The following is a 24,918-nucleotide window of genomic DNA, read 5'->3' as shown; positions in this document are numbered from 1 at the left end:
GGGTCCCCACCATACCTGGAAGACCATAGATTTTCCCCTTGGAGCAGTGGATAGCACTCAGGCACTCAGCATGGAAACATCTTTCACTCCCCTCCCAATGGGACCAGACTCATTCCCAGTGAGGAAACACCCTCCACCAAAGCATGTCAGCAGCTGTTCTGCCTCTTGCAGTCTGACTGCCTGGGGCAGAGGTGAAGGGACTAGCCCAGAGGCCCACAGCCAGGATCTTAGACCATCATCATAGCCGGCATTTCTATCACTTTACTGTTTCTTTAAGGTTTGCAATGCACTCTGTATATCTACCAATCTATCTGTAGGTATATATGTGTATATGTATAGCCATATATACATGTGTATACATATAGCCATATATCCATGTGTATATACATACAGCTATATGCACGTATATGTAAATACATAGGTCACTCACATCAATATAAAATGTGTCAAATTTTGAAAATTCAATGCATTTCATGCTCAGAAATGCCTCAAAGTGCTCAGAGGCATTTCATGCCTTCTCAGAACTTAATTTAACCTTTTCTTGATGACTCCAAATCATCGTTATAAATGTGGGAGAATTGGAGCCCAAAGGAACCCTAGAGATAATCTAGTCCCGCTTCCTTGAAGGCTGAGCAGCCTCTTAAATTTGCTTTTCTATTCCCCCTCCTTTGAATACCTGGCCCTGTCACTGCTAATCAATAAAAATCAGCTAAACTGAATTTAATACATATTTTTTTCTTCTTCATTGTTCAGACAAAAAGTCTTTAAAAGGATATAAATACCTTCTCCCACTCTCTCCACTGAAAAGAGAATGACATCCTTTGGATATTTTCTTTCTTTCTGAAGCCCAAATTGGGAACCTTGAAGTGATAACATTACAAACAAATGATATCCTCATTATGGACTTAACATGGGCTTATTAATGTTTGCTTAGAAATTGACTAATTTTCAGAGATTCATTAAAGTATGCAAGTATGCGGGTTTTATTTATCTTTGCTTAGGGAAAGAGGAGCCAGGGTAAGGTCCAATAATAGAATAAAAAAATCTCTTTCCTCCTGACAATTAGGGAGAGAATTAAGTGGGAATCATTTCTATGGGGGAGGGGTCAAGTCTGAAAATGGTCAGTGAACCAATTAGTGACACTCAGTTAGTTTATGGAATCATTGTCATTTAACTCATGAGTTCAATAGGTTGCGAATTATCCAGGATGCTAATAGGGACCCTTCAGCAAATCCCTAGGAAATTTGGCAAGTATCTTTTTGTTTTTAAAGGCCTTTAGTGCTAGCCCACCCAAGAACCCAGGAAATCTGTCTATTACAGATAAAAAAAAAATAAGAATAGGGAATATTAAGTTAAAAGCCTTTTTATTCTCAGTAGAGAGGTGGGGGACTATGGGTGTAGAATATGGCATACAATGTCAGATTGAGGGTAGCTGTGGTTTGTTGGCTTTATCTAAACATATTTCTTTTATTACAATGGATAGGGACCATGCCTGCAATTTAATTGAGAACTCCTGGATGAGAAAACTAATTGGTATTGTTTAAAAAAAAAAAAGGACAGTGATGGGGCCAGTGATTTTATTGGTGTGTTCATATTGTTTGTCCTTTGTTTTTGAAGAGGCCCAATGACATCACGGGGTGATGTCTTCACTTGAGAGTGAATTGGATTTAAATGAGGCAGTTGTCAGCCTCATTGTCTGAGGCTAGCTTTCTACCCACACTGCCTCCTGTTACAGAGCTGGGTTTAATGGGGAAGGGGGAGAAGGATTGAAGAGGAAATGAGCACAGCCCCAAAACAGAAGGTGACAATAATTTTTTTTTAATATAGAAAACATGTAAAAAGCAGATACTTCCCACTGGGAAAAAAAATTGGAGAAGGGGGAATACCAACCCCATCAAATTATATCAGAGGATTGAGGTATTTGGAAGGATTCTGCTGTAAAATTCAACATATGCCTTAAACTGAAACGAAACTGCTCAGGATTTCCATCCCAGGGAATCCCTTAGGATTTCAGAGCCATGATCTTCTTTCAGTAAAGAAAAGGAGGAAGGTGATAAGACTGGGCCAGTGGGAATCTAACTGCCTCCATTTCTAACACCTACACCCCCCCCCAACTGGGAGTTTCTAGGCAAGGTGACTGGCTTGGCGTGTTTCTTATTTTCAATTTTTGTCTTAAGCCTGTGGCAGCCCGGTCTGGTAGATGGGGAGGGGAGGAAGGCTTTCCCAGCTGCCCTGGAGGGGATACCCTGAGTGGCACAAACAGGGCCCCGTCTGTAGGCACTTCTGACAAAGCCATGGAGATTGAACATAAAACATTAAGAAAATAACAAAAGCAAAATATGAGGTTTTTGTGTTACTTCCTCACAACTATGCAAACTTATGGGTGAATTGTGAACTCTTTGCATGTTTGTTTCTCTTGTAATAAACCCTAGTTTTTGCATAAGTTTCATGAAGTTTGTGATTGCCAGTTGACAAAGGGGGAGGGTCACAGATTTTGAGCTGAAAGTGACCCTAGAGGCCATCAAGTCCATTTTACAGATGAGGAAACTGAGGCTGAGGGAGATTAAGTGATGTGCTCAGTGTATCACGCAGGTAGTAGTATAGTAGTAGTAGTAGCGAGCCAGGATTTGAACCCAGGGATTTGACTCTGAGTCCCACTGACCAATTAATGTAGGTGACTCAGTGGATAGAGTGCCAGGTCTGGAGTCAGGAAGACCTGAGTTTAAATCCAGCCTCAGACACATCCTAGCTGTGTGACCCTGGGCAAGTAACTTAACCCTGTTTGCCTCAGTTTCCCCATCTGTAAAATGAGCTGGAGAAGGAAATGGCAAACCACTCCAGTATCTCTGCCAAGAAAACCCCAAATGGGGTTAGGAAGAGTTGGGCATGACTGAAAACCACTCAGCTGCAACAACAAAGCTACATTAAAACTAGATCTGCCAGCTAATTAGTTGGGTAAGCTCAGGGGAGGAGTCACTTGCCATCCCTTGATGAGCCTCAGTTTACCTATATTAAATAAAAGATTTGAACTAAATTATTTTCGTGACCCCTTCCAGCTTTAAATATTTCACGCGTTTGTGCCAAATTAGCTTGAATAATGAAGCCCTGAAGTGGCCACACGTATTCAGACTGTTCAAAGATGTAATTATATAAAATATGGTCATTGATTCCAGCCCAATGGAAATATAATAATAATAATAGCTAATATTTATATAGTGCTTCCTATTATCTCATCGATCCTCACAACAACTTTAGAGGTAGATATTATTATTATTGCCATTTTACAGATGGGAAAACAGAGGCAAACAAACTTGCCCAGGGTCAGGCAACTAGTAAATGTCTGAGGCTGGATTTCAACTCAGGTCTTCCTGACTCTAGACACAGCACTTAATCCACTGAGCCACCAGCTGCCCTGTGAGAATTTGAATAAATCAACCACTTCAGGGGATTTTTTTTGGGGGGGGAGGGGACACTAATCAGGACCTAGCTTTATAAATTGTGTACTAAGGTGATACAGTCAAGTCACATCAAGGCAACAAGCATTTATTAAGAACCTACTGTGTGAAAAAAAAGAACCTACTCTATGCCGGGCACTGTGCTAAGCACTGGGGATACTAAGAAAGGAAGGGAAAATCCCTGCTCTCCAGTCTGCACAGTGTAATGAGGGAAGCAATATGCAAATAACCAGTGGCGCAGTGGGCAGAGCTCTGAACCTGAACGGGGGAAGCCCTGAACTCAAATCCAACCTCCATCACTTACTGGCTGTATTGACCTTGGGGTCTGTCTGCCTCAGTTTCTTTGTCTGAAAATGGAGGTAGTAAGCAGCTCCCTCCCCCCCCACCTCCCCACCCCCACCCTGTTGTCAGGACCGACTGAGATCATATTTGTCAAGCACCCGTTTCAAAGAAGGTTGGGGGTAGGGCGCATAGGGAGCTGTCCCTGAAGTCAGGAGGTCTCCGGTCCAAGGTCCATCTCTGAAGCCTACTTGGCTGTGTGACCCCGGGCAGCCTCTCAGTGCGCAGCATCACTCTCTAAGCCCCTAAGTCTCGAGGCGGTGCTGACCTTCATTAAGAGAGAGAGAACTTCATAATTCAAAGAAAACCCAGGTCCAGGCCCAGCCTTCCTTCCAGCCATGTGAGTTATCCTGACCCTGAGGATGCTTCATCAGGCAAGTAAGCCGTCGTGGTTATGACTCAGGACTTCCAGTCCTCTTTTCGTGTGCAAATGACACAAAAGGGATCAGCCTTTCTCCTTCCCTCTGGCATTTCCCCTTTCTTCCCTAAGACTATGAGGCACCCTCCAGGCACCTGGGCATCACTCTTGCTTTCTTTATCCATCACCTAGTTTAGGTAGATCAGCCAGGACCCTATACACTTACTTTTCCTTTTTAAGGGTGACAAGTAATAAGGCTTGCAAAGTTCTTTACAAATATTGTCTCAGTTTATCCTCAGAAGAACCCTGGGAGGTAGATGCCATTGTAATCCCTATTTTTTTTTGTTGTTCAGTCATTTTTCAGTTGTTCCCAATTCTACATGACCCCATCTGGGGTTTTCTTGGCAAAGATACTAGAATGGTTTGCTATTTCCTTCTCCAGCTCATTTTACAGATGAAGAAACTGAGGCAAACAGGGCTAAGTGACTAGGCCAGGGTCTGAGGCTGGATTTGTTTTCCTGAGTCTTCCTGACTGTAGGTCCAACTACCCTGACCCCTATTTTACAGATGAGGAAACTGAGGCAGGCAGTGGTGAAGTGACTAGCTGGTAAGCCTCTGAGGCTGGATTTGAACCCAGGTCTTCCAGACTCTAGGGCCAGTGCTCTATCAGATAAAGACTCTTTCTGTAGGTTCTGACATTTGACAGCTAAGGTCCCTCCAAATGTGGAGTCAGGTACCAACTTGGCATCCGCGGTAGGGGAAAAAGGAAAAGGCCATGTACAAGACTCTCATGTCAAGTCAAGTCAAGATTTTAAGCAGTGCTTACTATGTGTCAGGTCCAATAAGCTGGCAACAGAAAGGCAAAACAGCCCCTGCCCTCAGAGAGCTTACAATCTAATGGAGGAGATAACATGTAAACAAGACCCACAGAAGATGGACCAATTGAGGTCGTAAGAGAGTCAGAGATGAGAGCAGATGCTTGGGGTGGTGGCACAACTTTTTTTTTTTTTGCCTAGGCAATGGGGTTAAGGAACTTGCCCAAGGTCACACAGCTAAGTGTTAAGTGTCTGAGGTCCAGTGCCAGAGCTCTATCCACTGCGTCACCTAGCTGCCCCCTGGTGGCACAGCTTCTCCAGAGATCTCGCCTTCCCAGCTTCCCCTTTTGTTCAAGAGAACATCCGTCCCATCTCTGAGGGGAGTTAGAGATGCCCCTTCCTTTTCAGGGGTTCCAGGATGTTGCTTGGTGGGGGCAGCAGCAGCAAGAGGTTATCTGCTCCCTCCGCTCCCAGACCTACACTTGAGGGTCTTGGAGCAGAGTAATTGGTTGAGGGGGAATTGAGAGGATGAGAGTGAAAGATTCCCTGACTGACTCAAGATTGGCTTACTCCAGAGAAATAAAGGCTTTTATCTCTGATGCCAGGTGCTTGCTAAAGGGCTGCCTGGGCCCCGGGTGGGCACTTTATCTACGTGGTCATTGTTGGGAAAAAGCAGGGAGAGGCCCTTTTGGCTAGTATAGGCAAAAAAATCAAATCAAATCAAATCAGAGGACACTGAGTGCTTTCAGGATTTCTACCAAGGGAACAGACATCCATCCACCCAGGAAGTTGTGTCTCATAAATTATCCTGGAGGCATTCTCTCAAGTGAGGGAGGAATGGCCTTTGGAAGGTACTTGTGGCTAACTGATAACCCCCAGGCCACAGGGGAGCAGTAACACACTAAACCTTTCCTGCCCCCCTGCGCTGTGAGGTCCCCCTGGTTTTTATCAGCTCTGTAGATGCGTTTCTTCCCTTCCCATTTATTCTGCATAGAATGCTGCTGTTATTGTTGTTCTGTCATGTCCAATTCTTCGTGACCCCGTGAACCATGGGGTTTTCTTGACAAAGACACTGGAGTGGTTTGCCATCTCCTTCTCCAGTGGATTAAGGCAAACAGAGGTTAAGTGACTTGCCCAAGGTAACACAGCTAGTGAGGCCAGATTTGAACTCAAGCCTGACTCCAGGCCCCAGTGCTCTATCCACCGAGCCACCAATATGTATAGAATGAATACATTCTTTATAAAATGCATATATATATATATTCTCCATGTACATATACACGTGTGTATGTAGGCAGGTGCCTTTTGGGGAGTGAATGAATATCACAATGAAATCACAGGTATATACACACATGTATATATCACAGTGAAATCACATACATGCATACATCGTTGTCTCTTCCATTAGAATGTAAACTTCTTGCAAGTAAGAATTGTTTTGTTCTTTGTACTTGTGTCCCCGGAGCCTAGCACAGGGCTTAGTACATAGTAGGGGCCTAATAAATATTTATTGATTGGTTGATTGAATCTAAGGCGAATAAAGACCTTACTTACTCATAGAGATATGCAGTGGTGTGCCGGCAAATGTTTCACATCCAGCTCTCCCGAAGTGAAACGGACCCATGACACACTTTGAAGTTTAATCTATATTAAACGTTTTCTCCACCACTTTTTCAAACCTCGATCATCAAGAGAATAGAAAATCGTGCCAGTGGGGTTTGTAGGGTCTGTCATTTTCCAAGGCATAAATGCTCCGATAGAAAATTTAACAGCCAGCTCTAGTGAGCATTTGAGCCGGCTCCCGGCACAGCCCTGTGGATGTGTGTAAATGTGTGTAAATGTGTCTATGCATTATAGGCACACTTTATAGCAAGCAATGGTGATGGATTCATCTGCACACCTCAGGGTGAGGAAGGCTGGCAGTTGTGTTGACAAAATTCTAAAAATCCAAATTGTAGCCTCAGACTCCTAATTAGCAGGGGTCACAGAGGACCCAAACCAGACAAGAGAATGGCCCTGGTTTTATGGATCTCACCTGCGTCTTGCTTCGTAAGTGCCTGGTAGAGTGGGACACATACAGCAGATGGTCGGTAAATGTTTGCTGAGGAGTCTTTGGACCTGGGTTTCAAATCCCAGCTTACTAGTGGTTAGACTTTGGGCAAGTCACGTAACAGAGTCTCTGGGCCTTAGTTTCCTCATTTGTGAAAGGAAGAGATCCAAATGGTGTTGAAGTCCTTTCCAGGCCTAAGTCTGTGATCCTAGTTCTGACGGAGGGCAGAAAACAGATTATATGTAGGTACGACTGTTCCTTGACAGTGCCATGCCCCAAGTGGTCAGGGCCCAATTTTTTTTTTTTTTTTTTAAATAATCAGATGAGAAAATTCACAAGTCTGGAATTCCCCCTCAGAGAATTTCCCTAGCAGGTCTTGCCTTAGGAATTAAAGATGTCCTCCCCAGGACTGCCTCTTCCATTGTGAATGAATGCATTGATCTATGAAAGTTGTTATGAATGTTAACCTACAACACCTCCCTTGAGGTTAGGAGCCTGGGATCAAGCATTTAAGTGTCGATCACGTGCTAGGCCCTGAGCTAAGTCCTTTACGACTATTATCTCATTCATCCTCATAACAACCGTGGAAGGGATCATGAGTAAATTTGATAAAGGCAGACTGAGGCACAGACCCTAAGCAAAATCAGTTTATTAGCAGTGACTTTGTATGGCTGTCAGCAAAATGGGTGAATACCCACCTCAGATCATCCACCCCTCTAGGGAAGGTTGACAGGGTCTTTTAAACCCAGGTATGGGTTACCCTGTATACCTATGTATTTAATATTTTATTATACAATAGTAACATTTATATTTATTCTTATGTTTATACAGAAAGTCTTACCTTAAAACTGCACTGAGACTTTTGGGACAGCCTGTGTAATATATTTTGAGAGACACCATAATGGATCAGTACCCAGGCTCTCTGAGTCCTCTAATTAGCAGATTAAACACAGACCTACCTTGCTAGAGGCATTTACCTTTTTGGGAATGAATGAGTATCACAGTAAATCACAGGTCTGGTGGTGGGGAGTAATATTTTATATTTATATGAAAAATTTCAATAAACATAAACATTTTGAAATTTAAAATCTTTTTTTTCCTCCCTGTCTTCTATCACTGAAATTCAGTTCCCTAGACCCCTAGGTCTCAGATTTCCACATTCAGAAATAATAATTAAAGATACATATGGATATTAAGAAAAAATATTAGCTGTTGAAGAGAATCAGTGTGCTCTTATTGCTTCTCATTCACCAAGCTTTTCCATCCTTGGAGTTGAGGATGTGGTGGTGGTGGGATGTAAAAGCTGGTTTTGTGGTTGTGGAAATGGTTTCCTACTGACAGACATTCAATCCTATCTGATCCAAGAAGGCTTTATTAGCACCCATTCAGTGCCAGGTATAATGATAGGTCCTGGGGACACACAAACCAAATGGGAAAGCTGCCCTTGACCTCAGGGAGTGAACATTCCTTCTGCAATGGGAGTAATTCAATGAGAAACCTTCAGAAATTTTTCAACTAAGAAGTACTTTCACAAAAGATTTATTGATGCATTATTATTTTTTTAATCTCAGAGGCACATCCTTATGTACATTTCGGTGTGCCCTGAAATACTCTCTCTTTTGTAATAAAGAAAAATAATCAAGCAAAACAAAGTGACCCAGCCACTGTGTATGATTGTACATGCAGCATTCTGCACCAGTAGCCCCCTACCTCTCAGCTGAGAAGAGGGAAGAGGGTGATCTTCCATCTGACTTCTGGCACCAAGACTGATCATAACACTAATAAATGCCTCTCTTTTTTAAAAGTACCAACACTGAGTCCTGTTGATCTGCCTCTACAACATTTCCCGGCTGCATTGCTGAAGTGAATTTAAGAGAAATTATTTAGTCATTTCATTTGAAGACAGTTTCATGAAAAAAATCTTCAGATTGATTTTCTAATTCTGAATGTTTTCAATGTGGAGAGAGCTTTGGTGGTTTCATGTCCTGGTAGGACAGTGATCATGGCAAATGATATTCTGGATAGCTCTGAGCCTCAGCTCCTAGAGACAGATCCTGCTTCTGACACTCAGTACAATGCGGCTGGGCCTCAGTTTCCTCATGTGTAAACTGAGAGAGTTAAACTCAGTGTCTCCACGGGTTCCTTCCAACTCAAAACCTTAGGAACTATGTTTCCAGGGTGATTTTTGTGATAGAAGCTAGGCACTGTCTGTGGGTTTTTCCTCATTTAAAAAAAAATCACCTTCTGATGTTTTCATGTAGGCCGAAAGGTGATGCTTGAATAAATATTTAAACAGAAAATTATGATAATTATAATATGTGCACTACACCAATAAAAAACGAACATGGCCAACCACCAGTTGTAAACTGATTCCCAGACCATCCATCAGTTGACACATGGCAGATGTGATGAGCAGCTCCTCCCACTTGGATGTGGGCTTCAACTGTGACCTTCTACCTGAGAAATTCACTGAGTTAGGTTGAGACCTGCTTACGCTGACCTCACTGAATGAGGGTCTAATTTATCTTGCCTAGCCCAAGAATTTTTTTAAGTTTATGGATTTTAAAAAGTACCTTTGAAAGTTAAAAAAAATATATATGCTGGTAAAAACTTGCCTCTGAATGGTAGTTTTGGACTTGTATCCTCACTGCCTGGCCCCTGGTGGATGATTTATATATACTCGTCGACCAGTCGGTTGGCAAACACAGGTATGGTGGGACTTTGTTTCTCTGCCACCCTCTCTCAATGATTTTTTAAAATCCTTTTCAAAAACATGTAACTATTTTCTGTTAGCAAAAAGGATCTAAAATAACTTTTGAATCTCTTAAGTATATTTGAGAAGGTAAAAAAGCAGTTGCTAGGGGCTAGCAAACTTTCTGTAACTGAACTTGCTATAAAAGGTATTGTTGGAGTCTGCAGGGGTCTCCTCTCTGCAGGGCATACAGTATCCCCAAGGTTAATGATGCTAATCCTTTCATTATTTGGAAGGAGCTCTGAGAAGGTAGTGGGTAAGGATGGTTATTTCTGTCCTCAAATGGTGAAGCAGGGACATGGATAATAAGGTCAGGTGACTTGTCCACAGTCACATAGGCAGAGGCAGAGTCTATGTCAGTTGGGGAGGGGCAGGGAAGGCAGAAGCCCTTCATCGGGTTGTAGGCTGCTAATTTTTAATTAAATGCCAGTTATATTTACACATTTTTTTTCCATCTGTGGTCTGAAGTGCTGGCTGTTTCTCTGGAGATCCTATGCCAGGATGCCATAGATTGTCCACTTCAGGGGTAGGTCACTTTACAGAAAACATTTCTATATATGGAATCCCAGGAGTAGGAGTCACAAGGACCTGGGTTCAAACACCAGCTCAGACACTCAGGGAAGTCTCTGTGGGCCTTGTTTATTCCACCCCCCCCCAATAAAAAGAGGTGGGGGATGGGCTAGATAACACTAAGAATTCTTTCTAGTTCTGGGTCCTAGATTTTTCCAGTTCTGACCTTCTATGATTCTATGGAGTAGGTGTAGTGGAAAGAAGTCTGGATTTGGAGCCAGAAGACCTGAGTTTGAAGCCTGGCTTCACCATTTACTACCTGTGTAACTTCAGGCAACTAGGTGGGGCAGTGGAGAGAGTACCAAGCCTGGACTGGAGCCAGGAAGGGCTGAGTTCAAATCCAGCCTCAGACACTTACTAGCTGTGATCCTGGGTGAGTCACTTCACCCTGTTTGCCTCAGTTTCTTCATTTGTCAAATGAGCTGGAGAAGGAAATGTCAAGCCATTCCAGTATCTCTGCCAAGGACACCCCAAATGGGGTTACGGAGAGTCAGACATGACTGAAAAACTCAAAAATAAATGGAAGAAGAGCTAAGATTTGGTGGGAGAGGTGGAATAAGGAAGGGAGGTGATGGAGTTTAACCACACCTCTAAAGTCCCTAACTTTTGATTTTGAATGATGAATTAGGTTTTAAGAAGTTGGACTGGTGCTCATGAGAAAAGTGGGAGCCAGGGATTTGGGACTCTTCAGTAGAGGGGTATGAGTTGAAGCCTAGAGTGGATAAGATCTCCAGAGGGAGAGGGAGAAAAGACAAAACCTTAGAAGGATGCTTCTTGTTGAGTCATTTTATCTGTCCTGTCAGACTCCATTGGAGTCACCATTTGGGGTTCTCTTGGCAGAGATACTGGAGTGGTTTGCCATTTCCTTCTCCAGCTCATTTGACAGATGAGGAAACTGAGAAAAACAGGGTTAAGTGACTTGCCCAAGGTCACACAGCTAGTAAGTGTCTTCTGTCTTAAGGAGAATGCTTAGGATCACAGATTTAGAGCTAGTTGAAAGGGACAGAAGAGATTATTCAGTTCAGCACCCCCCTCTCCCACTTCCCTTTACTTTATAAATGGAGAAAATGGAGCCCAGAGAGGTTGTGACTGACTCAAGAGATAGCAGGAAGGAGACAGAGAAAGGGGGAGACAAAGAAGGAAAGGGAGGGAGAGAAAGAGGAGAGAGAGAGATGAAAAGAGAAAGAGGGAGAGGGAGAGGGAGAGGGAGAGAGAGAGAGGGAGAAAGAGAGCAGTCAGAAAGATAAGAGAAGCAGTGCCACAGATCTGAGCCCACGGAAGAAAGAACTTTGAGAAGGAGGGGGTGGTCAGTAGTGGTGGATGCTGCAATGCTGCAGACCAGTAAAGGAGGCTGAGGCTGTAAAAGGCCGTTTGAAAGGCAGTCAGAGAAGAGCTTGGTTTAAATCCCAGCTCTGTTTGCTTACTACCTACCTTACGTTGGACTAGTTAGTACCTTACCCCCTCTCAGCTCCAATTTCCTTCTCAGAAAACTGAGGGGGAGGGAGATATCTTAGAACATCTCCAAATTCCCATCCAGCTCAGAATCTTTATGATCTAGCCATTAAGGCATTTATAATCTAGTTAAGGAGACAAATATGGAATAATTAAAGACAATCCAAGGCATCCTGCAATTAAATGCTGAATGGTACCCAGTCCAGGCTCCAGATGAGGCAGGAAAAGTTACTGTTGCTTTGCCAAGGATTTTCATTGTGTTCTGAGCAGTTCCTCCATAAAATCGCTGGACAATTTACTGTCAAAACCTCAGCCGGTAAATAGGCTCATCTCCAAAGGTTTGGAAACAAAACTGCAGGCACAGACAGTTCAATACTTGTACTTTATTAGTAGGCTCACAGGCTGGAGAGAGACGTCAGAGGCCATCTTGACCAACCTCCTTTATTTGACAGATGAGGAAACTGAGGCCCAGGAAGTAACTCGGGCAAGGTCACACAGGTAGTAAACATTAGAGGCGGTTGCCTGGTCCAATCCTGTCAGTTCACGGATGAGAGGATACTAAGACTCAGAGAAATCTGTGTTTCCCCAAGGTTCCTTGGTGCCCCGGAGGGATTTTTTTTAGGGGCGGGGTCTTTTCCTCCTCGGCCCCTCGTAGTGCTGCTAGCACCAAAAGATGACAGCAACATTGATTTATCGTTGGAAGGGACTTCAGACGCCATAGACCAACTTCCTTTATTTGACAAATAAGGAAACTGGGATCCAGGGACATGAAGTAATCTGCCTAAAGTTTTACAGGTGGGGTTGAAACCAGTACTTTGAAGCAGCAGCCAGTTGGGACCCGGAGTCGGGAGTTTGAATGCTGACTCAGACATTTCCCCGCCGAGGTACCCTGGGCAAGTCACTTAACCTTCAGTTTCCTCATCTGTAAAACGGGGCATTTTGAGCCTGTGGCCTCCAAGGTCCTTCCAGTTCTAAGTCTTATATGCCTATGAAAGGACCTTGGTTCAATTTATCTTATCTGAAAGACTTGTTTGCGCGACCAGACCTGGGGCTGTGTTTTTTGTCTTTCTTTGTATCCCACAGTGCCTGTCACATAGTAGGCGCTTAATCAATATTTACAGACTGACTGTGACTCCCGAGTAACCAGCGCTCTTTCCACTCGCCCCCTTTTGCTCCTCCCTTTGTCCACTCCCCGGTCCCCTTCTCCTGCGGGGCCTCCCCGGCTTTCTCGCAAGCTCGCGCGCGCACACGCCTCCTCAGAGCCATCGCTCCCCTCCTGCCCTTTGTTTCCTGCTGTCTTTAATGCACTATCCCCTCTTCCTGTCTCTCTCTCTCTGTCTCTGTCTCTCTCTCTCTGTCTCTCTCTCTCTCTGTCTCTCTCTCTCTCTGTCTCTCTCTCTGTCTCTCTCTCTGTCTCTCTCTCTGTCTCTCTCTCTCTCTCTCTCTCTCTCTCTCTCTCTCTCTCTCTCTCTCTCTCTCTCTCTCTCTCTCTCTCCCCCCCCCCCCACTCTTGGGGCTGCAGTTTGCACCGGCTGCCTCTGCGTGGCCCACAGCCCGGCTGGAGTCACACACACACATACACACACGCACACGCCTACCTCCCTCTCCTTCTCCCTGTCTCATTCCAGCACTCCGCCGGCTAATTAAGCGCTGCCTAGGCCGGCCGGGGCCGGTGCATAATATTGTAATGAGGTAGGAGGGCTCAGCCCAGCTGCCCCAGCATGAGGGGCAGCCCCCGCTCCCGGTGCCAGGAACTAGGAAGCAGCCGACTCTTTTATTGGACTGGAGCATAAACACCCAGAGGCAGAAAGGAAGGAGCCAGCCGGGCTGCGGGGCTGCTTGGGAAGCCGGACCATGAGCAGGGTGTGGGTGCCTTAACCGATCTCTCGAGGAGCAGTGGCTGGAGTTGGCCGGAGATGGGCAATCAGTCGGGACGCCCAGAGGAGCTGGAACAAGGTCTGTGCGCGCTAGCCTTGGCTTGGGGAAGGGAGGCTCTTTGCATTAGCTGGGCATGAAATGGTGCAACGGAGACCGACCGGGAACCGTACCTTGGGGCTGCCTTTCTCCGGTCTACCTCTTTCTCTCCCTGCCCCCACCCTACTCTTTTACTGTTGAATAGGTCAATTTCGCGCCGTGAAGGCACTTTAGCAGCGCCTGGACGCACGGAGCAGAAGGGTTGAGATTCCTGGACAGGGAGGTGGGGTGGGGGCAGGGCAGTTTGGACTGTTCTCGGCGGGGTTTCGGAAGCTACCTTTGCCTTACCTTGGGACAAGGAAATGCAGAGTATTTATAAACAAACACACACACACACACACACACACACACACACACACACACACCACACACACACACACACACACACACACACACACCCCCCCTCCTCTCTCCTACCTGAAAGGACAGGCTTTTCCTGAAGTGGTGCACTGAGGAAGGAAGAGTGTCTCTGAGATCAGTCTGCCCTCTTCCAGCTAAGGAGAAAGAAGAAAGGAAGAGAGCTTCCCACCCCCTACTCGGGGTGCCGGAGGAGCCCTGTTCTGCCTGTTTTAGGAAGGCGAGCCGGGCTATCCCCAAAGTTCTCAAGTATGTGTACATTTCATGGAAATCAACTTGTCACTTTCTCCTACTGGGCTTATTCATTTCATGGAATCTAACTAGTCAGTTTCTCCATTTGGGGCTTGTACATTTCATTAAAAAAATCTAACTAATCAGTTTCTCTACTTGTACTTGTACATTTCATGGAATCTAACTGATCAGTCTCTCTCCTGGGCTTGTAGATATCATGCACTCTAATTGATCAGTTTTCTCTACCTGGGCTTGTAGATTTCATAGAAGCTAACTTGTCAGTCTCTCCAGCCTGGGCTTGTACGTTTTGTGGAATCCAGTGTGTCATTCTCTCCCTCCTGGACTTTAGCAGCTTCCCTGCTCTGAGCCTGCTGTCTGGAAGGCCAGCTGCTTCAAACTTTCTAGGCCTTGGCAATGAGAAAGTGTGCCCTTGCAGGGGTTCTCTTTTCCATTGTCCCTCCTGCAAGACATCAGTTGCATATTAAGCACTCCCAAGTTCGCTGGAAGGTGGAGAACTCCCAGCCCTCTGTTTGTTCCTCTGAGACAAGCCAAGAGTTTGAATTGGAACTGTCCTATTCAGAATACTGGCTTTATTCCTGTATCGCCTAGATTTCTCTGGTTTATCTAGCTTTTGTTTTTCCTCCCGCCTCTCTAAGAAACTCATAGAACTTAGTGGAAGGTCAGAGGGTCAGTCAGTCTCTGGTTTTCATTAGCTGGTATAGGTTGTACCCTGACACAGATGTAGGTAACCAGCAAGGAGCTATACTTTTAGAAGATATTTTTAAAAATTAAAAATCCATTTTCCTACTGCCACTTGGTTGAAGGTCACAGATTAAATTTAGCTAGGAAAATTACATATTAAGATATTTAGTAGCCAACTCAGGGATAGAACCTCATGGGAGTTTAACAGCAGGTGAAACATCTCCTTTGCTTTCTATAGAAAAAATTTTCCTAAGTTTATTAATGGAGACTAACAACCTCTTAATTTTTAAAACTTTTTTCTTTCTTTACTTAAAAAATGTTTGTTTATGTCTTTTGTTTTTACATCACAGCCATTTCTGGGCATCATTCAACCCTCCTTTAAAACACAGAAAAAAATAGTTAAGCAGAAGGAGTATTATACTGGAACAAGGCCAGAAAATGGATGCAACATTTTGCCCTTATAGACCCTTATATTTTTGCAGGAAGGAGGGAGGTATATTACATTATCTTTTCTCCTGTGACCAAGATTAGTTCTCATAAGTACTCAGAATTTGGCTTCATGGGATCATACATATGGAGGGAGAAGGGACCCCAAAAACCATCTAGTCCAACCCCGATATACTTGTGAGGAAACTGGGGGGGGTGTCTTATGGCTTGTCCAAGGTCAAATAGGCAGTAACCATGAAAGATAGCCTTTTTAATGAATAAGATGCTCAACTCTAAAATCCTAACCAGCTAAGACCTAACATTTTGAACATTTTGAGTAGGGCGGAGGGAGAGGAGAATCCAGACCTTAAATTGCATCACTTTAAGGAACTCCCAGTGTGTACATTCCCTCCTAGAAACAGTCTGTAACTTGCCGTTTTACAGAATGACTGGTGACACTAAGAGGTTAAATGACTTGTCCAGGGTCACACGTGTAATATATGTTTGAGGTAATACTTGAACCCAGGTCTTCCTGATCCTAAGACTAGCCTCTCTGCCTGTTTACTGTATGAAAAATATGTCATTTGTTAAATGCACAGTGCCTTTCCAACTCCTTCCTCAGCCCACAAACTTCCCTGGAGCAGAGTAACCCTCGAACATCATTCAAATCCTGGCAGTAAGATCATTTAAGCAGGTGGTTAGAAAATAGAACACAAAATCCATCCATGATAAATCTCTCCCACTAGGACTTGCCTTGTCAGGTCCATTAAAATGGCTTCTCTCCGTTCTTTGCGTTTTATTAAAAATGTGAGAAGATTGTGTCACCATTGTTAGAAATTTCCATAGTCCTGGGAAGTTGTTAGCATTTAGGTTTCTTAGTATCTTCAGCTTAAAGCCCAGCAGATGGCCATTGTGGCACAGTGGAAAAAAGCCCTGAATTCTCTGAATTTAGAGTCAGGGGAAATGGCTTAGAATCCTTGGTATTCTTCAATTGCCTGGACTTCTTGGTTCCCTTCTAGCCCTAAAACGATGATCCTACGGAAAATTTAAAGGGTAGGGCACAACTGGAAACACCTCATCCCAGTGCTGGCCCATAATAGGCACTTGGTAATGAATATTTGTTGATCACTTAATTTATTTAAAATTTTGTTGGCATCTTTTTTGTCACCATCATTTCCAAGTAAATCCTGCTCTCCCCTTCCTCACCCAGAAGGCCATCACTTAGAAGAAAGAATGAAAAAGGTTTAAAAAACAGGGACAGCACAGCAAAACTAACCCCCACATTCAACACTGACAGGATTTGCAATGTTATGCTTCCCGCACCTCTGCAAATTAGAAATGTAGGATCACAGATTTTGAGCCAACTAGTCCAAATTCCTCTGGGGTCCAGAGACAGGGTAAGTGACTTGACCAAGGTCACACAGGTAGGAGGTGGCAGAGCTGGGATTTGAATCCAAGTCCTGGATTCTTTCCATAGTACCATTCGGAGGTTCATTCTTGTATTTCTTTTTCCAAGGCAAGCTTGGTCATTATAATTAAACCGCATTTGGTGTCATTAATGATCAATTTATCACAAGTATCTGGGTCATAGGTTCTTGACCTTTTTTTGTGTCATGGACCCTTTTGATGTTCAATTTCAGTTAGAGGTTATTGAAAATAAATATGTAATTTTTTCCCATCCAATTTCAGGGATGTCCTACTGTAGTAGACTCCAGGTTTAAAACTCTTGATCTAGATACTTATTAGAGCTTCCTTTTCCACTGTAAACTTATCAACTATGTATTAGGCTTTCTGATCCATTCTCCAGTAAAGGGCCTTGCTTAAAGAGACCCTTCCCACTTTTCTCTGGATAGTGGTATCTAAGGACATAAATGTGACTCGTATGGTTTTACCCTCTGACAGGGCTGAGTTGCCAAGGCTGAAAAATTCATCACCTTGGAGGAGATTAATAATGTAGATCACCCTTTTAAATTATTGCTATTTTTATCTCATTATCAGCTGATGAGCCTGTCCAATCCTGGGCTGGGCCAGCAGACCTCACTGACCCATCACGATGGCCAGTGCTGGCCTTTCCAGGCTGACAGCCAGCCCCTCTCTGGATGTGAATGTTTTATACAAAAGGGAGAACTGAGGCTCAGATTTGCCTGGGATCGTGGTTAGTAACTCATTTCCTCCCTGCCTCCACCTTGGAGAACCCCCTGACTTCCTTTAGGGACCCAGCTCAGGTACCTTGGCCAAGAAGCCTTCCTTGCGGCCCTCAGCCACTAGCTGCTTCCCCTCTACTTTGTAGGTAGCATTGTATGCATACCTCTTTGGGTGTGGTAGAACGTCAGCTCCTTGAAGGCAAGTACTGTTTCATCTTTGTCTTTGTATGCCCAGCTTAGCACAATGCCTTATACATAGGAAGGGCTTGTCTGTTGATGATTAGAGCCAGGAATCCATTCCACGTCTCTCCTGATTCCCGGCCAGTTCTTTCTTGTGAACCATAGTGTCTCCAGGACCACGTTGATGATTCCATAGATTTAGAACTTGAAGGGACCTTTGAGGTCATTGTGTGCAACCCTCCCCTTGACTTTTTTTTTTTAACAGGTGAGGAAACTGAGGCCCAGAGAGAGGAAGGGGTTTGCCTAGTAAGTGTCTGAGACAGGATTTTCCTTCTTAAAGTCTGGCTCAATCGCTCTGCTGTGCTGCCTCTAGGCAGGGAGCATCTTTCAATCTAGCTCTTCTGACCCTAGGCCAGGACTCCCTCTGGTGCACCATGCCTTCTCAATCATAGTAAAAGATTAAAATATAAGATTATGGATTGAATTCCTTTCCAGTGAGTAGCTCACTGGAGCAGCCAGTGCTTTGGTATTAAGAACACACAGTATTAACATGTTATTTATTACACAGCTCTGGGTGCACAGCTGATTAAATTGTGAGTTCCCAGACAGTTTAAGAGATCTTATGCCACATCTCAACATCGATATCAGAACCAGGGCCGCCCCAGGAAATCTGTCCCAAGAGCCAATCCCGTAGTTCCTACACTGTTGATTCTGCAGCTAACTATCTGTGTGACCCTGAACGCATTCACTTGACCTCACTGGTCCTCAGTTTCCCATTCCTGTAAAATGGGATCTTAGGGGCAAATGAAGGGATTGGAGTAGATGATCCACAGGGTCTCTTCTAGCCATCAACAGGGGCCCCCAAACAGGCTTTTTATCTTTCTCTGTAAGCCTATTTCCACTAAGAACTATCTTGGTTCACCAGAAAGCAGAAGACTTGTGTCTTCCTTGTTTATGGTGTCACCATTCACCTGGCCATCATCAGATCACATATCCAGAGCTGGGAGCCAGCCGTGGCCCTCTAAAATCCAGCACCAGCCTCCATGTCTACATCTAGCTCGTTCTTTTTGCTGCCATGTATTCAAACTAGACATCCGTCATCTTTCCAACACATTCTCCACTTTCCCCACCTCTCTGGTTTTGGTCCCGCTGATCCCTACCCCTGCAGAATGCCTTCCTTCACCCCTCTTTGTCTTTCGAATTTCCTTCAAAGCCCAACCTCTCAGTTCTGAAGATACTTCTCTCATCTATTCAGTCATGTATCATTTTGTGTTATAGTTATTTATTTCTGGTGTAAATACCCATGTGATATTCTCATGTGATTTCAGAGCCATGTGGTGTGTAGGAATATGACGTATATATACACAGTCATAGGACCACATTCCGCTACTAGACTTTGTTGTTCTCATAGGCAGGGATCATATTGGATCTAAGCTTTGTGTCTCCCCCAGTGCCTGCAACAGTGCTCTGTATACAGTAACAATAGTAACAATAATGGTATTGATGAAGTGTTTCAGATTTTCAAAACTCTTTACATACATTACATTGTTTGGGCCTTACAACTGCCCTGTGAAGAAAATACTACAGTCACTTTTAGTAGCTGCTTAATGCACATTATTGAAATGAACTAAAATTCTGTGAATGACCTTTGTCCATCTCAGGCCTTGGCTCCTGGATCTTTTTTTCTTTATATTCTCTTCCTTGGCAAGCTGGTTTCATTCACTTTGATGTCAACAGTATGGATGACTCCCAACTATTGTATGGTACCATATAATCTCAGTCCTGACCTTTCACCCAAGTTCCAATTCCCTAGTTCTAAATCATCTGCCTATCTCAACTTTCTTATCTATGTCAAATTCTCCCAGGGTCAAAGCTCCCAAATCCAGCTATTTCTACTGTCATAAACTGATTGATTGAATGAATGAAAAAGCATTAAGTACATAAAAAAGCATTTTGCTGAGTGCTGGATTCAAAAATAGAAAAAGCCAGGTAGCTCTCTGCTCTCAGGGAACTCACACTTTGAAAAGGGGAGACCACGTGTAAAAGGAAGTGGTTCTTCAGGGCAGATGGCAAGGCTCGGAGGAGCCTGGGTTACATAGGTCTGTCAGACCATGGTGCCAGGAGGCCTCACAAGGAGAAGAGGCGGGGCAGGTGCTAAGGCATGCAGGACCATGGAGGCAGGCGGTGCGCTGCCGAGCACCGACTTGGTTAAGGCCTGGTGATGCTCCATTTTGTCGAAGGAATGGAGTTGTTGACTTCCATCATCTCGTCACAACATCTCATGGATTCTTTGTTTGTAATCTTCCTGGTGCGTTTTGCAGACTGAGCCTTTATCACCTTATTCCTATGGTACTGCATTAGCTAATGCGTTGGTCTCGTTCCCACTTGCGTACCTCCAATGCAGAATGGTTAAAAAGGAAAGAAGCTTGGCCTTGGAGCAGGAGAGACCTGGGTTCAATGCCTACCTCTCATACTTACTAGATGTACTGAGCCTCAGTTTTTTCATCCATAAAGTGGGGGTAATGATGTCTGCATTACCTATCTCAAGGTACTGAGTGGGGTTGTTGTGTGGTTTAAATGAGATCATGGACATTAAACACTTTGTAAACCGGGAGGTGCTCCATCAATGCCCGCTATTATTATCATTGTTGTTAATGATAATGAATTAAAGCAAATTCAGTTGAATTCATTCAACAAACATTGAATAAAAGGGCCCCATTGTTCCCCTAAGCCTGGCCTTGTCCCAAAGCAATGGAACTTTGTCATCTCAGTGCACGGAAATTCACTGACATCTTACTTTATCCACATTGCTGTCACAACAGCAGTCAGATGAACAGGCTAGTCTCTGGCCTTGTGGCATTGGCACAGCCCAAGGAGGAATAGAGGACACCTGGGCCTGGGCAGGAGCAGCTGTCCTCATTTCTCCCAGCTGCTTCTCTCCACCTTTTTTGTTTTTGCTTTTCCTCCCTTGTATTTTATCAGGAGGCAGCTGGGTAGCTCCGTGGATAAAGCTCCGGGCCCTGGATTCAGGAAGAACTGAGTTCAAATTCAGCCTCAGAAACTTACTAGATGTATGACTCTGGGCAGGTCATTTAACCTCTGTTTGCCTTAATCCACTGGAGAAGGAAATGGCAAACCGCTGTGGTATCTTTGCTAAGAAAAACCCCATGGACAGTGTGGTCAGACAGGACTGAACAACCAAATTTTCTTAGAGGAGGAGAGTTTTTGTCTTGCTTTAACAATAAGCCTGGGTTGTTGAGAGGTGACTTGATGTAATAGAGGTGGCCTCAAAGTCAGGGTCAGATCTGTCTCTGACACTTACTGACTCTGGAACCTCGTGCAAGGTGACTTAACCTCTCAATGCCCAGGGCACTTCTTAAGGTGATGGGCACTTATTGCCCTTAGGTGGTTGAGGGCATCTTCTTATCAGGAGGCTTCTCTTGTCCTAATGAAGAGAATTCATGAAAAGACATTTAAGCCATACCTGTGTGCCTAGCACTGTGCTGAACACCAGGGAGACAAATACAAAAGGAAGACAATGCCGGCCTTCAGGTAGCTTATGTTCTAGTAGAGGGGATTAACACGTTCAGGGGAATGGTGGCTAGGGAAGGGAATTTTGGTCTGGTGGGTCCCAGGGATGGTGAGGCTGCCACAGGGCCTTTCCAGGGACAAGTGGTGGTCTTGATTTGATGACTCTGCCAAAGTGAGGTTGGGAGTCGCTGTGGGAGTAGCAGCAGGGTCGATGGCAAGATGGCCAGGGGAGACAGCTGATTGGGGTGTGCAGGAAAATCACAGATCAGGGCAACAACAAAACTATTCCCAGGTTAACTCCACAAACCTCCCCTGGGCCGTCCAGTTCTTTGGAGGCCATATGGAAGGACTGATAGTCCCGGAAATGGCTCCTTAATATTTGTGTTAACTTCAGTATCTGAAGGACCTGATACTTGCAGGGGGGGAGTGGATTCTGGAAGATAAATTTTTCTCCTATCTTTGGTCTCCCTGTTGACTCCCTAAAAGTGGCTGGGGCCTGTTTTCCTTTACCTCCTACACTTTTAGAGTCAGAAGAGACCTTAGAGGTCACCTAGTCTATGTTCCTTGGAACGAAGGACCTGGGTGTGTTATAATAAAATTCCAGTGAGGCAAAACATTCTGACACCCAAGTGAAAACTGTGGTTGGGCAGGGAGGAGGCATTTTGGTGTGGTTGAAAGAAGAACTAAAGGCAGGTTTTTTTACTTTGTATTATGGACCCCTTGGGCACAGACTGTTGAGGGCTATGAGCCCCTTCTCAAAATAAAATTTTTAATTGAATAAAACAAAATGCATAGGATTGCAAAGGAAACCAATAGGTAATCATAACTAGCATGCATATGGTACGTTGAGGTTTGCAAATCACTTGACAAATATTATCTTATTTGATCCTCACAGTAATCCTGGGAGGTAGGTGCTTTTATTATCCCCATCTTGCAGTTGGGGAAATTGAGGCAGACAGGGATTAAGGGACTTACCCAGGGAAACAAAGCTAGGAAATGTCTGGGTCTGGATTTGAATTCAGGTCTTCCTGACTCTAGGTAACAAGCTTTACCACTGTGCTACCTAGCTGCCTTCTGAAGCTCTAAGTCAGTTATATTGAAATAGTTACCAAAATGAGGCAGCTGGGTGGCAAAGTGAATAAAGCTTGGTACCTGGAGTCAGGAAGTCCTGAATTCAAATCCAGCCTCAGACACTTCCTAGCTGTGTGACCCCTCCAGGCAAGTCACTGAATTCTGGTTACCTCAGTTTTCTCATCTGTAAAATGGGCGGGAGAAGGAAATGGCAAACCACTCCAGTATCTCTGCCAAGAAAACCCCAAATGGGGTCACCGAGAGTCAGACACGACTGAACAACAAGAAAGTTATCAAAATATTTTAAAAAAAGCGACTTCATTGACCCCAGTTTAAGAATCCCTGTGGCAGATATTCTTTGAAGACCCTGCCTTGTTCTGATTTTCTGTGTTTGAATCTATGAGGAATCTGAATTGTGTTCGTACAGGCCAAGCTGAAATCTTTGTATCGATTCAAAACGACCCCTTTGTAATCTCAGTTTATTGACCCAGTGGACTAGGTGGAAGAGTACAGGTGAAGAGAAAGGCCAAAGACAATGTTGCCATGTTTGGAAACAGAAGAGGAAGCCGTGGGAAGGATGCTGAGCCTGAGAGCTGGAGGATCCTCATTCAGTTCCAACCCTGACACTTACTATCTAAGCTCGGGCAAGCGGCTGAGCGTCTCTGGGCTTCAGCCTCCTCAGCTGTACAGTGAGGACACTGGACTTAGTGTCCTCAAACCTCCCGCCAGGCCCTACCTCTATTACCCCGTGATCTTTTCCCAAGAACAAACACGTCAGAAGGGAACCAAGTCAAGAAAAACTTCAAGGCCAAGTCAGTACAGACAGAAGGAGAAATTATAATGCTATATTTAGGTGTCTAGTTCTTTTGTTTGCTTGTCTTTAAATTTTATTTTTGTTTCAGTTAATAATTTATTGTATCTCTTTCCCATTCCTACCCCCAAACCCTTGTAACAAATATGTGTAGCCAAGCAAAACAAATCCCTGTGTTGGCCACTTCCAGAAGTGTCTGTCTCATTGTGCGTATTTAGTCTGTCACCTCCTTCAGGGGGTGGGTAGCTCTTTATTTTGGTTGTTGAAAATTTGTACATGTGATCATTCTGGGAGGGAGGAGAGAGAGAAGGAGGGAAAGAAGGAAAGAAAGAAAGAACTTTTAGGTAAAGAGAGAAAAAAATAAACACCATTCGGCCCGTTGGCATCCAGCATTAAAAACAATTGGTCCCATCCTGGTCCCAGATAAGTGGACGTGATCTCCCCAAAGCTTCTGGACAGTGACTGACTCTGGGGGGTGGTAGGTGGGCAGTGACTCCAGGGGGCAGTAGTGTCTGGTGAGGAGGAAGGTAGGTCCCAGAACTAGACAAGGCCTGAGCCTCTCATATATATGTGTATGTATGCATGCATGCATTTATGCATGTGTGTATATATACATATATGCACACATATATGTATGTATATATGTCTACATATATATGTATCTATCTATCTATCTATCTATCTATCTATCTATCTATCTATCTATCTATATGTATCTGGGAGTGGCGAGGAACTCCCAGTGTACTTTGTCCACATCCATACTCCTGGGAGTGGCTTTGGGTTCCAAACCTCTCCAGGGATATCTTCCCAAAAATTAAATTCTTTTTTTCAGTGAGATTCAAATATTGACTAGATATGAAGCAGGGCAGGTGGGGGGGAGCAGGGACCCAGAGTTCCTTCTGTCAGGCAACCCAAACCACCATTAAAAAATAAAAAACCTGGCTACTTTATAATCCTTTAGGTTTCAAAAAATGTTTTATAAAAATGGACGTTGTTTCATTTTATCTCCATTGGAACCTTGTAAGGCAGGTATTTGCAGGGCTCACTCTCCCCATTTTACAGATAAGAACACTAAGGTTCAGGGGTTAGAGACATAGTGGCATCAAGAAGACTCAAGTTCAGGTTCTTAGCTGTGTATCCCTGGGCAAGTCAGTTAGCTTCTCTTCACCATAGATTCCTCATTAGCAAAATGAGAAGATTGAACTTGATGACTCTGTAAGGTCCCTTCTGGCTCAGAATCTGTGGTCCTGCATGTGGTATTGTGTGCCAAAAGCTGTTAAGCACTGGAGACACAAGGAAAGGTTAAAAATTGATGCATTCAAGATGCAGAAGGAGACCTGCAGTTTTGGACATGGCCTCCGCAGGAATTTGTTTTGCTTCACTATGTGTGTTTGTTATAAAGGTTTTGGTTTTCCTTTTTTTTTTTTTTTAAATGGAGAGAAGTGAGAGGGAGAGAACATACATACTTGTCAATTGGGGGGAATTAATTATTTAAAGTAATTTAATTATTAATAATTAATGATCTCCTCAAGGAGCTCCCATTCTAATTGGGAGCCAGCATGTCAATAATTAGGCATAGCCAAGATATCTCCTGAGTAGATGGGAGGTCAGGCTCTGAGCTGGGAACTAGGAGAGGGCACTGAGCCTTCTCTTCTCTCTCCTTGGCCACTGCTTCTCTGTATCAATCATTCTCCTTGCCC

At 44.2% G+C, this 24,918-nt stretch overlaps 1 protein-coding gene across 10 annotated transcripts in view; it reads left to right on the top strand.

Annotated features, from left to right (window-relative positions):
- SPECC1 (sperm antigen with calponin homology and coiled-coil domains 1) overlaps nucleotides 1-24,918 on the top strand; it is a 345,436-nt gene that overhangs the window by 104,733 nt on the left and 215,785 nt on the right. Inside the window, exon 1 of one of the 10 annotated variants that reach the window (XM_078154750.1) lies at nucleotides 13,099-13,747. The exons of the other annotated variants lie outside the window; for them this stretch is intronic. Within the exon in view, the coding sequence (XP_078010876.1) occupies nucleotides 13,708-13,747 (40 nt within the window). The 5' untranslated portion in view covers nucleotides 13,099-13,707. Of the gene's footprint in view, nucleotides 1-13,098; nucleotides 13,748-24,918 lie in introns of those variants that run through there. 10 annotated transcript variants of the gene reach the window in all.

The sequence above is a fragment of the Phascolarctos cinereus genome, unplaced genomic scaffold, assembly GCF_003287225.1.
Source record: "Phascolarctos cinereus isolate Bilbo 61053 unplaced genomic scaffold, phaCin_HiC Scaffold_5;HRSCAF=322, whole genome shotgun sequence".
Taxonomy (NCBI): domain Eukaryota; kingdom Metazoa; phylum Chordata; class Mammalia; order Diprotodontia; family Phascolarctidae; genus Phascolarctos; species Phascolarctos cinereus.
Note: the sequence above shows the minus strand (reverse complement) of the source record. Positions and strands in the feature narration are given on the sequence as shown.